Source organism: Nothobranchius furzeri, chromosome 17, assembly GCF_043380555.1.
Source record: "Nothobranchius furzeri strain GRZ-AD chromosome 17, NfurGRZ-RIMD1, whole genome shotgun sequence".
NCBI lineage: Eukaryota > Metazoa > Chordata > Actinopteri > Cyprinodontiformes > Nothobranchiidae > Nothobranchius > Nothobranchius furzeri.
In genome coordinates this window covers 41010813-41025729 of record NC_091757.1, presented here as the reverse complement: position 1 = coordinate 41025729, position 14917 = coordinate 41010813, and the positions used below count along the sequence as shown (strand labels likewise).

General features: G+C 41.4%; 1 protein-coding gene across 11 annotated transcripts in view; it reads right to left on the bottom strand.

The window, feature by feature from the left end:
• Window positions 1-14917, bottom strand: part of trpm3 (transient receptor potential cation channel, subfamily M, member 3) — a 200829-nt gene that overhangs the window by 18095 nt on the left and 167817 nt on the right. For 7 of the 11 annotated variants that reach the window (XM_054731428.2, XM_054731423.2, XM_054731430.2 and 4 more), the window contains 5 exons: window positions 13067-13096; window positions 12472-12764; window positions 9965-10193; window positions 3793-3960; window positions 1529-1669 (listed from right to left, as the gene is read on the bottom strand). In XM_054731428.2, the coding sequence (XP_054587403.1) occupies window positions 1529-1669; window positions 3793-3960; window positions 9965-10193; window positions 12472-12764; window positions 13067-13096 (861 nt within the window). Of the gene's footprint in view, window positions 1-1528; window positions 1670-3756; window positions 3961-9964; window positions 10194-12471; window positions 12765-13066; window positions 13097-14917 lie in introns of all 11 variants that reach the window. The other 4 variants (XM_054731421.2, XM_054731422.2, XM_054731424.2 and 1 more) reach the window with 1 other exon arrangement.

Below are 14917 nucleotides of genomic sequence, written 5' to 3'. Positions count from 1 at the left end.
ATGTCCACTTTGATGTGTCAGAAACCATTCGTTTATTCTCATGAAAACGCTTTAGTAATTGGGAACGTTTATTTAATCTGCCGCTCTGAAAATGCGCTCGCAGTTAGAAAATTAGAATGCTGCTTTTTTTCTGATTGCACAAGAGCGCATTTTCAGAGCAGATTAAATTTACAAACGCATCCAATTAATATAGTGTTTGTAAATTTCATCTGCCTCTAAAAAAATGCTCTGTTAGAAAAAAAAGCTGCACTGATGCTGTTTTTCTTTCTTTTCTTTTTTTTTTTTTTTTTTTTTTTTTACTGCAGAACGCTTCTCACAGATAATTAGAATGCTGAGCATTCTATCACGCTAAAACATTATGAAAGGTTAAAAAAAAGTCGGTTCGGGCTCGGGTCGGGCCAGAGAATCCTGAAAACCTTCTCGGACCGGTTCGGGCTGGGGCTCCACCCCCTCGGGCCGGGCCGGACACGGGCTCAGATTTTGGGCCCGTGCAGGGCTCTAGTCAGAACAATACAGCTATCTTGACCTGATGATAAATATTTGGTGGGAGTAGTTTTTAAACATTTGTGCTGTGATTTTCCACATCGCCTGCAGTAAATACATTTATTCCATTTATTTATACACCAGATTGACGTATTATTAAGAAAACGGGGACCTTTGTTTCTTATTTGCAAGTCAAGCATTTGACTGTAGTGGGTGCAGCAATTGTGTGACAGACTTTTCTTATTAAAACCTTTACATACAGCTGGTTCCAGTAATACGTTGAACTGCAGTTAGTTTAAAAAAGCAACACTCCACAGCAGGTGACAGCTATGAATACATTTGATGTAAGGAGTCAAGAGCCCTATAGTTAAAGAAAGCATCATTTCTATAAGCATATTCTCTTAAATGTCCTGTAAATCTTTTTGTTTTGACATAAATGACAGAATGAAGAGGCGGGTGGAAGGGATTAATGCTATTTAGCAGCTGAAACATTTTCAGAGCACACAAAGAAAAATCGCTGCCGGTATTTTAGACATGTTTTTATTGGACGAGCAAATTAAAGTCATCCATGTGGAAACAAAAATATCCACTTGCATAAAATATGATATTATGCATACGCTTACAGGCAGAAACTGCAACAAACAAACTATGAACAGAATCTATATGCATGCCTCATGCATAAAAAGATGCAAAAACACACATTTCCCCCACTTGGAGCACCGGTCCGACTGTAGACCTTAAACACTAACTGTAAACTGCCAGGGGCTTTTTACTGAAATGCAGAGGTTTTACTGTATATTCAAGCTATTAATTCAAAATGCCTACATCATGTAGGAGTCAATTCTTCTTCTGTCCTTTCCCACCATTTCTCACTTTAACACTTCAGTAAAGCTGTTTAACGATAAGTTGAAACAGGAGTCTAATGACAATGGAGGCTGTGTGGAAGCACACATATATCCCACAAATGATGCTTTTGTAGGACTTCAGTCAGCATAATCACCATCCAAGGGAGGGTGTAGGAGGTTTTGCTGAAGCCGACACTCACCGTATGAAACCAGAACTTGACAATTGGAGCGTTGTAGAACTCATATATTTTGCGTCCCATGGGGATGAGGCGGTGGCGGCTCTGAACCTCCTCGACATCCTTTTTTCTGGATGCCTCTGCGGTTACCTTACCCAGCATTGCCTGGGCGAGCACAAACCCCATGTGGAGCGAGGGAGGAGGGATGGAGAGGTGTGAGGATTTAAAGAAAAAGGAGAGAGTGAGGGGGTTGGAAATTTAGGGGAGGAGTTGGTCGAGATACAAAAAGGAGGATGGGATGAGGGCGTGTTTTTGGAAAGAAAAACGTGGAAAGGGATAAAAATAAGTCAGATAAAAAGAGAGGAGGGTTATATCATGAGCAATAGCACGGCTTCAACATCATAATCAAAGAAGCAAGCGCAGGCAATGTCATCATTCCAAAAATGTGAAATGTCTGTTTCAGGTGGCGTTTGAGTGAATATTGTTACACGGTATGACAAAGACATGGACACTCATGGATTGTGTCTCAGACAACAGTTAGGAGGCAGAAGATAGAACGAAGAGATACAGACAGGAGGAGTACAGAATAAAGGACAGGGAAAAGGATTATACATAGATATGTCAACTCAATCTGTGACACATTGTCTTATCCATGAGAGAGGGTTCAGAGCCCACCAGGTTTTATGGGTCATGGTCTTAATGTAAAAGCAACACCATATCTCTGAGGGAGTACATCCATGGAACTGTATTGTGATTGCAACAAAAAAAAAAAACCTGGACTTCGAGAAGTGGTGCAAATATTTGAAATCAACAAAGAGGATTTGGTCTCTGAGCCAGGAAAGCTAGCGAGATAATTACTTCTGTGGAATCGGCGTGAGATCAAAGAAAATGTGTAAGAAAATAAGAATATGGGAAACAGTTTAGTCTGAGGCACACAGCAACTTCGAGAGTTTTGGATTCAGATGGTAACGTGTACATCCTGTTATGTCTTCTCAAAATGCACATCATCTATTCAGCAACAGGTTCAGTACACTGTGGTTTATCTAAAGCGCCTGAAAATAAAACAATACAGTCTCCCTCTGTGGTGAAGCTGTGTGTGTGTGTGTGTGTGTGTGTGTGTGTGTGTGTGTGTGTGTGTGTGTGTGTGTGTGTGTGTGTGTGTACATCTGTATGAATCTCTGTACGATTCACAAGAACCTGAGGGTGCATCTGTGCAGTCAGAAGCCAGGGCAAAGGGAGGAGCCTCATGACAAATGCATTCTCTGGGAAAAGTTTTTCTTTTTCTTTTTTGTTTCAGTACCAGAAAGCCTCGAGGGCTTTGAGTTTTACATGGATCGTTTTTGTGAGTGTTTGCACTGGCTTGCTGGCTTAGCTCTATGCAGATGAAAAGTATGTACAGTGGTGCTGAAGGTGTACAATTTCAGTTTAGTCACTTCTTGTGATGACCCCTTATCCAGTTTGGGTATTAAAATTGCTTTCCAACTCCAAGTCTTCGTTTAATAAACAAACTGGGTGAGAAAATCATCAGGAAAAGTAGACAGACTGAAATAGACCATGTCCTATTCCTGCTGTACATCCATGTCTATGCAGATGGACCGACTCTTCCACTGTGAGCTGGGAGAAGGTGCTCAGACTCTGCATGATTAAAGCTCTGCAGCATCATGCAGACACAGTTATATAATGCAAAAGCCTGGGCCTCCCATGCTCAGCAGCTGGCATGCTGCAGCAAACCATTACTGATGGGAGAGAGAGTGAGGGGCAGCAATCGGCTAGCATACAGTACTGTACCTCAATCGGACCTGATTTGGGGTGGGGGTGGGGGGGGGGGGGGTAGGAAGGGAGAGAGGGGAATTTGCAATATAAAAGATAGAAAGTGGGAGAAATAAAGGGAAGAGAGATGGGAAGAAACCAAAAGAGGATGGCAGAGAGGAACACACACGAGGGAATTCACAAGCGGCGACAGACTGAGACGCTACAACTCCACACCATGTCTTTTGTAAGACAACAAGAAACAGGAAGGGCCAATTTTACTGGAAGGGTCCAGTTGGCCGGACAAATAGGTGTGTGTGGGGAGGACTGTGTGCAAGTTTGTGCCTATCTCACTGTGGTCATCACACACTTCAGATTAGTCCACAAGAGACATTTGGAAGGCACGCAGAGTGAGTGTTCAGTTTTGGACTCAAACACAGTAGGCGTGTATTGTGTTGTCTGAATATGTGTGGATTCTGTGGTGCGGGGCTGAGGTCTCTCACCACGGAGTTGTACTGCGTCTCACAGTAAGATCTTACTGTGAACTCCATGTCCTCCTCCTCCTTCTCCTTGACTGGCTTCTCGGGCTCCTCCTCTTCTTTTTCCTGCAGATAAGTATCCTGGTCCTGAGGCATGTAGGACATCTCATCCTTGTTTTTGAACTCCAGACTCAGGATGGACGGAGGCAAAAGAAGACCTAAAATCACCTGGATGATGATGGAGACATAGAGAAGAAGTAAAATCACAGGAATCAGATGAATGTGTCCATGGAGAATCTGGACACAAACCAATCTTTAGAGCTGACACGACCCACTTTAGTGTGAAACTCACGATATAAAGGCATCCTTACTGACACCTCTGCATCATGCTACAGTGACGAGAGCTCTTGTTGTAGAAGTCAATTACAAAAGCGTTATTTCACACAGGCAGCAGGATTACTGCACTGATAGGATCGATGAGAGCTACAGCAGCAGCAACTAAAGGACATGTGCTGTACATGCTTCAGATACATAACACAAGAAACTAAAGGATGCTGAAATGACAATGAGAAGGTGAAGAACTAGAAGATGAGAGGAGGATGGAGCTTGGACATCAAATGTCTTCTTATCTCTGTAAGATCAGTGAGTTTTTTCATTCATATATCCACAGTACACATGTACACAAAGTAGTGTCTCAGCTTCTTTTGTCACATTAAACCTCCTATTCACTCCGTTTTTCAGTACATCTGCAGTAGTCTCTACAACCCCGAATCCACACTGGAGGCATCAGCGGTGTGCAGCAGCGATGGGACGGTTAACTTGCATGCTTCACTGTGAATCCGGGAGACCGTCTCAGCCATGGAGTGGCTTCTCCGCCATCCTCTTTGCTGGACTTGCAAGATCACAAAATCCCAGAGACTTCAAAGGTCACAGTTTGTTTATGCTACCCGATGTTAAACCAAACAGACGAAGAAGGTTTGACATCACTGTCTGATGTCATGTATAATGTTCCTCTCCACTGCCAGGACTAACACACCGCTGCACTTCTCAAAAGATGCTGGGAGAAAATACGTTGTTAGGCCACATGTGTTGATGTAATCCACATAGATTAAAAATTGCATCTCTGCAACCGTCTTTTATTTGAGAAATTGTTCGACGTTTTACACTGAAACCATGTGGGACTTCCTGTCTAGCCCTATGTTAACCACAGAAATGGACGTGTCCCAGAAACGGCTCACAGCAAAAATGGAATCTAGTCCTATCGCCATGAGCTGCTCCTGGGAAGCGCCTGAAATGTTTTGCACCACAACCCTAAAACTATGATGGATTCCATTTGAAGATGCCACTGCCATTTGCTGATGCTGCCACTGGATTTGGGGTAACTGAATGCCAGGTGAGTCGTACTTTGTGGAAAAAACGCCCTGGTGCTTCCTTTAAGCTGGAGGAGAAGCAGGGGTTTAAACTTTCTTGTTATTAACTCATTCACTGCCAGCCATTTCCTGATCAGAAAAGCCCTTTGCTGCCAGCGGTTTTCAGCGTTTTTCACAGTTTTTTTAAGAGTCACAGAACAGTGCGCACTAGGATGATGTCAATGCCAAAACTACCAAAACAAAGAGTAGACTCACCTCTTACATCAGAATAATGTGCACGCTTCGAGCGTTATCCTTTCTTTCAAAATCTGTTGCCGAATTGTGATCGGCAGAAGCTTTTCCGGTTCGCACCTCACTTTTTTTTACAGCAGTGGCCCAAAATGACCTCCTAATGCATGGATTTTCTGCTTCCTGATCTCATGATGTGTGACATACGTGAATGAAAATTGGCTTTCGAGTTGGGATGTGTGCTCTTACAGTGCGGGGGCTCATTCTGACGCCCACACAGTAAAAAAAATGCAATGAACGGTTGGATTTAAAATGACGACTGTTGTCGTCAATGGCAGTAAATGAGTTAAGGAAGATGTTTGTATTTTTTTTAACACACATCATGTTACGGATGCCAGGCTGGCCTGTGGAGAGAAGCAGCCAGGATCGCCAAGCCCTGGTGAATCAGCCTGACACCGCCCCTCCTCCTCCTCTCTCCCGGGCTGCTGAGGAGCACAGCTGCGAGGAATCATCATGATGAGCAAACACCTGCATAAAAGGGCTGTGCCTTCAGCAGTCTGAGAAGCAGCAGTGCAGGGGTTCTGCTGTCCTCCTGGGTTGTGTTTGGTTTTAACCCCTTTTTTGGTTGCATTCGTTTGAGTTTTAACCTGGGGATGTTTTTAAATCTTGCTAATAAGTTTTTTAAAGGTTAATTGTATTTGGTGCAATTTAACTGACTTTGGTTTTTAAACACCTTCGTGTGGTAAAGCTTTTAAAATAAGCTTTTACCAGGTGTTTTAATCAGTAAATTGTTTGGGACTTTTAAAACTTTGGGCTTTTAAAACACTTTCTGCTCGGTTAAACTTCTAATATAAGTTTTAACCAGGTGTTTTATAGTTGAAAATTTGGCTGTGTAAGGTTAACCTTTTTAGAGAGATCTGTTTGCTTGTGTTTTAATACCTTTTTGTTACAGATAAACCCATTTTAAACTCCTCCGCCAGTTCTTATGTTACCCCCATCCTTCAAATTTTTTCAACACCTGTCGGGGACGTAACACATCGACATAAACATTTAAAACAACAAAATGTCTAATAACAACTAAACGCAACATTTAGGCACAATAAAGTGAGTGCACATTTTCAGCGTGACGTAGATCTTTGTGGCCATTTGTTTTCCTTTATTGGCTAATGCAGGAATAAAAGGGTAGAAGGTCATTCTCATGTTGAGCGTTCATGTTATTTAAAAAAAATTGTAAAATAAAGCTTCTCTGTGAACTTCCTCTTTAAAGCATGAAAGGTACAGAAATAAATACAGTCCCATGGCCCATACAGTTCATTCACACCCTCCTACGACCACATGTAGCAAGCTGTTTTAGAATGGCCACTTTTAACTGTATCAGTGTAAAATAATAGCTCACTGTTTTGATATTGATATTTGATCATAAACTCCCAGAGGCCCCGGATCTTGTTTGTTCCACTGATTTCTGCTTCCTTTTCCTTCTGCTCTAGTGAATTTGTCTTAGAACCACACTCTTCCTCTCTCCTTCCCTCGAGCAAAAAACCCCCCCAAAAAATAACCAAGATATTTACTGCACTGAAAGTCTTTCCCGCTCTACATCAGTCAGGCTCCTCCATCCTGCCTCATTTAGCAGGATGACTGAGTGTGAACGCAACCTCCAGCAAATCCTCAAGCAACACGTGATTAAAAATAGCTCCAACCTTTGTGGTGTGAGCAGCCGCCCTCTGTCACCGTACCACCAGACATCTGGGAAAGCCACATGAGCACACATCACTCAAGCCTCAACCGCCGCTCCTTAATGAAACATGTCTTCTTGACGCGAAGGGCTGTCCATTACATTATAATTAATGTGATATCTTCAAGGCAAACTGTCACATTCATGTTTTCATAATAAAGTTCAAGTCTTTCTCCCTCTGACTCAAGTGGCTTATACACATTTAACAGAAGCTTGTCACAATTTTAAATACATTTTATAATAATTATCCATTAGCCATGGTTTTAGACATTGTTAAAAGTTTTAAAGTTTTAAACAATAAAATAGAAGTTGTTCTCATATGATAATTATCAGCATGATTAGAGTTTTGAGGTATTTCAGATGAATGTTAAACCTGTCTGTGCTGTCTGGTGGGAAACACTGTTACTGCAACATTGATTTTTGAATTATTACAAATTATTTAGAGGTTTTGCTTTACAATAAAGTACATCTGGGTTTGCAAATTAGGCAAAAATGTCCATATTCTCAGACCAAGATGTATGCTTTAGAAACAATACAACTATCATGTGTGAAGCAGAAGAAATGTTAGAAAATAGATTTAGGAGGGAAAAAAATGTCTGACACATTTAAAAAAATGTTAACGCAAATGATTAGAAGATGATTTTATAGTGACATTTAAATTCTGCATTTTTAGTAAGATGGGGCCAGTGCAAATTTTAGGTTGGGAATTGGCACACCAAATTGGTCCACGTAGTACTTTTGGGAGAGTTTAGCCTGTTGTGCAGTGCATCGCTCAATCATTCCCTTTTTATTACCAAAACAACAACAACAAAAATTAAACATTAGGCCTATGCATCCAACGCATTTACCTCAGATTCTCTGTTAGTGTTTCCTATTGTTTTGTTTTAGGATTTTAAAAGTTCAATTTGCTTATTGTGGTTTCAACAAAAACAAAAAACAATTGGAACTTATACTTTTTTGGGAAATAGGTACGTAAGTCTCAGTGAAATACATACACTGTCTGGCCAAAACAAGTTGCCATCTGGATTCAATTAAACTAATTAGGTACAAGACTTCTATTGGATAATTACTGTTGGCAACAAGTTATTTAACCCAATTGGTGCAACAAGTTGCTTCTCATTTCTAAAACAAGCATGTGGAAATACACATCTGATGGTCGTGGAAAAGATGTTAGTCTGTTTGAGAAGGGTCAGATCAGCATGCATCAAGGAGAGAAAACATCTAAGGAAATTGCAGGAACAACTAAAACTGGGTTAAGAACTGCCCAACACCTTATTAAAAACTGGTCTGATGAGTCCAAATCGACCCTGTTCCAGAGTGATGGTGCATCAGGGTAAGAAGAGAGGCAGATGAATTGATGCACCCATCATGCCTAGCGCCTACTGTACAAGCCTGTGGGGGCAGTGCTGTGATCTGGGGTTGCTGCAGTTGGTCAGGTCTAGGTTCAGCAACAGGAAATGCTCCAAGAATGAGGTCAGCTGACTGCCTGATACTGAATGACCAGCTTATTTGATCAATGGATGTTTTCGTCCCTGATGCCACGGGTGTATTCCAGGATGACAATACCAGGATTCATCGGGCTCAAATAGTGAAAGAGTGGTTCAGGGAGCATGAGACATCATTTTTACATATGGATTGGCCACCACAGAGTCCTGACTTTAATCCCATTGAGAATCTTTGGGATGCGTTGGAGAAGGCTTTGTGCAGCAGTCAGACTCTACCATCATCAATGCAAGATCTTGGTGAAACATTAATGCAACACTGGATGGAGATAAATCTGGTGACATTGCAGAAGCGTATAAAAACAATGTCATAGCAAATGTGTGCTGTAATCAAAGCTAAAAGCGGTCCAACAAAAATTTTGAGTGTATGACCTTTTTGGTGGTGACTTTTTTAGACTGGGCAGTGTATATATTTACATTATGATTTATTAAATGAATATCCATCCATCCATCCATTCATTCTCTTCCGCTTATCCGGAGGTGGGTAGTGGGGGCAGCAGCCTAAGTCAAGAATCCCCAGACTTCCCTCTCCCCAACCACTTGGGCCAACTCTTCCGGGGGAACCCCAAGGCGGTCACTGGCCAGGAGGCCTATTTATCAGATGCCCAAGCTACATCAACAGGCTTGACATGGAGGAGCAGCAAATCTACTCCAAGCCCCTCCCGGATGACTGAACTTGTGGACCAAGCTCTTACACCAGTCATGCAGGGACCTAACAGCCCATATCAGTAGGCCTGGTACCCTGTACTCTCGAAGTACCCTCCACAGTGCCCTCCGAGGGATGAGGTCAAACATCTTCTCAAAATCCACAAAACACATGTAGATTGGTTGGGCAAACTCCCACGCACCTTCCTAGACCCCCCTAAAGGTATAGAGCTGGTCCAGTGTGCCACGGCCAGGACAAAATCTACATTGCTTCTCCTGAATCTGAGTTTCGACAATCTTAAATGAATAGTTTATTAAAATTTTAATAAAATTAATTTATCTATTGGCTTTAACATTTATCCTAATTAAAGAAGAGTAATAAAAGGATTGTGCAAATGAGATTAATTTAGAGAGTGGTTTCCCCTGGGATCATCAGAGGGCGGTAGGGATGGCCATGACCCCTCCTGGCCACCCCTTTGTAGCACCACTGTAAATATGGCTCTACATCTAATGGGGCATGTTAATTCATTCCACATTTTATAGAAAAATAAACAAACAAATAATGCTGTTCACATGCCCAAGTTTTTCCATATTACACATAAAGTAAATGTTTAGGATGAATTTGGATTATTCTCACGTTTCAGCCCAACTTTCATCAAGCACTGAATGAGATTTAGGCAATAAAATAAAACACAAATCTCCAACACAAAAGGCTGAAATCACATCATTCTGAACATCTGCTCTTATCATGCTACCTTGAGGCCTGAGTTTTTGCGCATGCGCAAGCGTCCCATCCACATGTCGGTCAGCAGCATCTGACTGCAGGTGTGAGCGATGAAATCTCGATGTTTTGCTGCTACCGCCAGCTGCAGGCAGGTGGCGTTGCTCCAGTTTTTCAGCTCATATGTCAGAAGTTTCATCGCCATCTGCTCATCCTGTTTATATGACTGATCTAGGAGCTCCACAGCCAGCTGGCCAAACTCTCTGTCAAAATATAAGCAGAACATATACAGAGTCTTAACAATTTTTGAAATTTGAAATTTTTGAAATATCAAAATTAAATCACTCAAGACAGCACTGGCCATCTAACATATTTATTATGTATAAATGTATTCGTGCACACTGACATTTCTGTATATTCCTTTGAATTGGAGTTAAAATGTGGTTAAATAGGAATATAAAACTTATTATAATACAATTAAAATCTTCAGAAAGGTCAAAGTCAAAAACATCATTTCTTGCATGAACATTTTAATAGTACAACTTCCTGTTAACATAAATAACGTTTCCTTTTTATTCTAATTTCAGATTGTGGGAGAAGACATAAATATGATGGGACGACTTAAAAGATTTCCAAAACAAAGACTCTCAATGTCGCAGGTGCACCACATATCCCACAGTTCATCTGAGTTCTACGAACAGATGAACAACTTCCTGTTTCTTTGAAAGACTTTTCAAATAACTTGCATGAGGCGGTCTTACATAACTGGTAGAAATTGCAACACTCTTTACTAAGCTTGTGTGAAAACATCTTAGAAATGAGAGCTCCCTACAGAACATGAGACTGCAAGTATCCACATTATATAATCCCACATCTGCACATTAGAATTCACATGATTATCCTTTGAGCTTTTACACACATGCACATAAACAAGGACAAATACCTTTCCAAATACTCCAGATTATGTGTTGTTTGGGAAAAAAAGGCTAGTCATTAAGAGTTCTCTAAAGGGTGCCACGTGGGAAGTTGAACTATAAATATCTCTGGTCTAAAAAAGTTTTTCTTTTTAAATTGCATGCATATTAGAGGAGGTAGCCTCGAATGTTTCCCTTCTAATTCACAGTGTTGCTGTAGCCGGCATCTTCTTCTCTTTCATCACCTTCCTCTCGTTAACTAACGATGATGTGTGCGAGTTATGAACAGGTTCCTTAAATCCCATAGGAGTTCAGTCGAAACAGGCCAACTTGCTGCATAATAAGATATGTCAGTGTGTGTGTGTGTGTGTGTGTGTGTGTGTGTGTGTGTGTGTGTGTGTGTGTGAGAGAGACTATATATACCGTAGTGTGGGGGCAGACATTCATGTCAAGATTCACTGCTAAAACTCTCATTAATCATTCATTCATTTAGGAGCTGTTTATATTTGCAGCTTTCAAACCCCAGCTGGACAGATGGTCGTCCATCTTAGTTCTGCTAGATTTATTTCTGTTAAAGTGATAATGTGTGGTTTTTACCATTAATCTCAAATGTCAATCGAAATGTTGTTGTAAATTAATTAAAAGGTGCCCAGTTGTTGAAAAATGTTGGCTGTTTCCTAACATATAACCATAAAAATCTATTCTAAAATACATGGGAGCGGGTCTAAGTCTCTGGGCAATGCCATATTGGATAAAAATTTCCTTTTATGGAAACCTGTGAAGACAAAATGCGTTTACTGATGTGTAACAAATGGTTACAAAACTTTCACCAAAAATAAACGTTGTTGTTTTACACATTTACCTGTTCGCTTGTTGCCAGTTATGAAAGGAAATCTGATGTGCTTGTTTTTTTGCTGGAGGTTGCACTCCCAAGGATTTTTCAACCTAATGGCCATCCATTGGTAAGGTCTAATTTGAACACAAAAATAATGCCTGCTTGCAATGATTTAGGTATCTGCTGCCCCATATCGCCAGGGGAAATACACACTGTCACTTTAACAAAAGAAGATTTTCTTTCCACTATCACTCAGTGCTTGCTTGCTAAGGATGGGGAATCGTGTTGAAATGAAAATTTGATGCAATCTGTTAGTTTTCATTATCAGAGTTTGAATCTAAATCTGTTGTGGAGAGGAGACGTCCCTCTCCCCAGCCACTTGGGCCAGCTCCTCCTGGAGAATCCCAAGGCATTCCCTGGTCAGATGAGCAACATGTCCTGGGTCTTCCTTTAGGCCTCCTCCTGGTTGGACCTCACCAGGGAAGTGACGCCAAAGTGTCTGCATCCTCCAAAGTGTTGTTCAATGAATATTTATTTAAATTAAGCATTTTAGTCCTCTTAACTTTTTGTCAAATGAAAAAAAAAAGTTGTATAATGACCACCAATTGTTTGGAGGTACCAGTGGGAGAAATATGATTGGTCTTTACCCGTTTTTGGTCATCCAAGCTGCAGCAAATTTTGATTTCAAAGCTGGAGGGAGTTTATTTCTCCCAGTGTTAGTTAATCCTGTCAAGCACACAAACATGTGTGTGTGTGTGTGTGTGTGTGTGTGTGTGTGTGTGTGTTACCTACCTAGAGTTGTGGTTGAGTTCTTGCGAGATGTCGTCCACCATGTCGTTCTCAGATGCTTCGTGAGCCATGGCCTTACACAGCTTACACGCCACCAAGGCCTTGGCCATGGCTTCCTCACCATGCTGCCAAAAGAACAGCGCCATCTTCTGACGTTTCATGAGCACAGCCCACACCATCAGCTCATGGAAGGGGAAAGGGAAGTGGTTTATCTCCGGGTCGTCCAAATCAATGTCCACCTCTTCTTCTCGTTTACGCGTCGTCTTCTGGCGGCCTCTGCGGATTGGCATGTCGTCCTGATGGGAATCAGTATAAAAACTAAAATTGTTTTACCAGAAGGTTGGTGTTTGGATGTTGTTATTGTTTCTAGAATTATATATATTGAAAAAAAGAAAAGGATGTTGACGTTTTCACGACTAGAGGACTTCAGCTGGCCCAGAAGTGAATCGGACTTGAAAGGCACACATCACACAGGTGACTACCTTGTTGTTACCAGCTATTCACTCAGAACATCACACAGGTGACGGGGCTAGAGGGATCAGGGAGAGGAATTGTGAAGGAGTAGCTGAATAACAACTTTGATGGGATCAAGACTCACCTCCATTCCCAGCAGTTTCAGGGCTTTGGGCTAAAAACAACACAAATAGAAGAAACCTTTGTTTAATGCATTTTAATACAAGCACAGACTCAAAGACCTGTGTAAACTCACTAGTAGGAGGTTATAAGTATTCATTAACACAAACAAAAAACTCAGTTTAACAAATTATTTAGAAGGAGAAACAGTTTCTTGCATGTGATTAACAATACAGCAAATCAGTGAGCTCTTATACCTGCATGTACGAAAGCTAAGAGAACTTGCGTGTTTGCCCAAGTGCTGTGTTGCTGTCAAAAAGCAGGACATGTATGAATTATGCATTCATGAGCTATCATCCCGGCGATAAAAATAACCCAAGTCTCCTGTGGGAATTCTGATAACCACATCTATTTCAAAGCTTTGTTGTTACTTAACATCAGTTTGTGTGTGTGTGTGTGTGTGTGTGTGTGTGTGTGTGTCGCACATTTAGTTCTTGTGGAAAATGGCAGTGAAACTGGAACTGACTGTATCGGGCTTTGCCAAGTCTCTGTTCTGCTTTTTCGCCACACATTATCCACGTCTCTGCAGCCGATTGATTGTTTTCGCTTTGTCTTTTTCAAATATGCCAACAAGCACAACAGCAGGGAAAAACATATTCATGGAACAATAAATAAATCATTATTGGTACTAACTTTTTAATGCCGGATGCATGAAGTAATAGTACAGAAAATTAAAGCTTGTTTAGTAATTTGAATTGTCCGTAGGACAATAGTAAAATCATACTAAAGTCTAATATAGTTTATTATCTAGTCACTATAAAATTGGCACATGCTACCTGCAGAGTTTAGATCTTGCACTAGAGAGCAGAAGACAAGTGAGGGATTGGACAAATGAGGAAGAGTATGAGGAAAGTAAAAATCTTGATAAAGAGGTAAATGTCTTAAAGCAGGGCCATTCAATTCCAGGCCTTGAGGGCTTGTATCCAGTGCATTTTAGTTTTAACCCTGCTTCAATACACACAATTTTAACCAGCAGGTGATAACCAGGCTTTGCAGAGCCTGACGAGCTGCTGCACAGGTGACTCAACCACTGAATCTAGTGTGTTGGAGCAGAGAAACCACTAAAACGTGCTGGATACCGGCCCTCGAGACCCGAAAATGAATAGCCCCGTCTTAAAGTAATAAGCTGTGATACAGCTTTCATTGTGGGGTTTTACAGATTTTTGAAATCATATGCACTGTGGGAGGACATTGGAGCACCTGAAGAGAACCCACGCACGCACAGGGAGAATCTGCAAACTCCATGCAACAAGGCCCCTGGTTGGAATTTGAACCCTGGAGCTTCTTGCTGCAAGGTAACAGTGCTAGCCACTGCACCACAGTGCAGCCATGAAATGCAAATATGATCTTTAACTGAATGGACAGATGTAAGAGCTTGTAATGTTTGGGTGCTTCCAAGGCATGTATGTTGATCCCTATAAAACAGATGTAACAATTTTAGCAAAACATGCATCCAACAGGTCCATGAAGGGACATTCACAACTCCTCCAGGATTCCAAGGCATTCCGAGGCCTAAGATGAATCAAAATCCCTCCAAAGTGTCCAAACCAACAGAGGAAGGTGTGCAGGAAGCATCCAGCCAGACGCTTGAACCACCTCACCTGACTTATTTCAGTGTAGAAGAGCAGTGGCTTTCCTCCAAGCTGCTCCCATGGGGGCACACATCTACAACTGAGACCGGCAGTACTACTGTGGAAGCTCATTTTAGCCACTCATATCCAGAATCTTGTTCTTTTAGGTCATAATCCAAATCTTTGGACCTTTGGTCAGGGTGCACCTGTAAATTTTGAGCATTGTCCTTACAGCTAAATTCCTT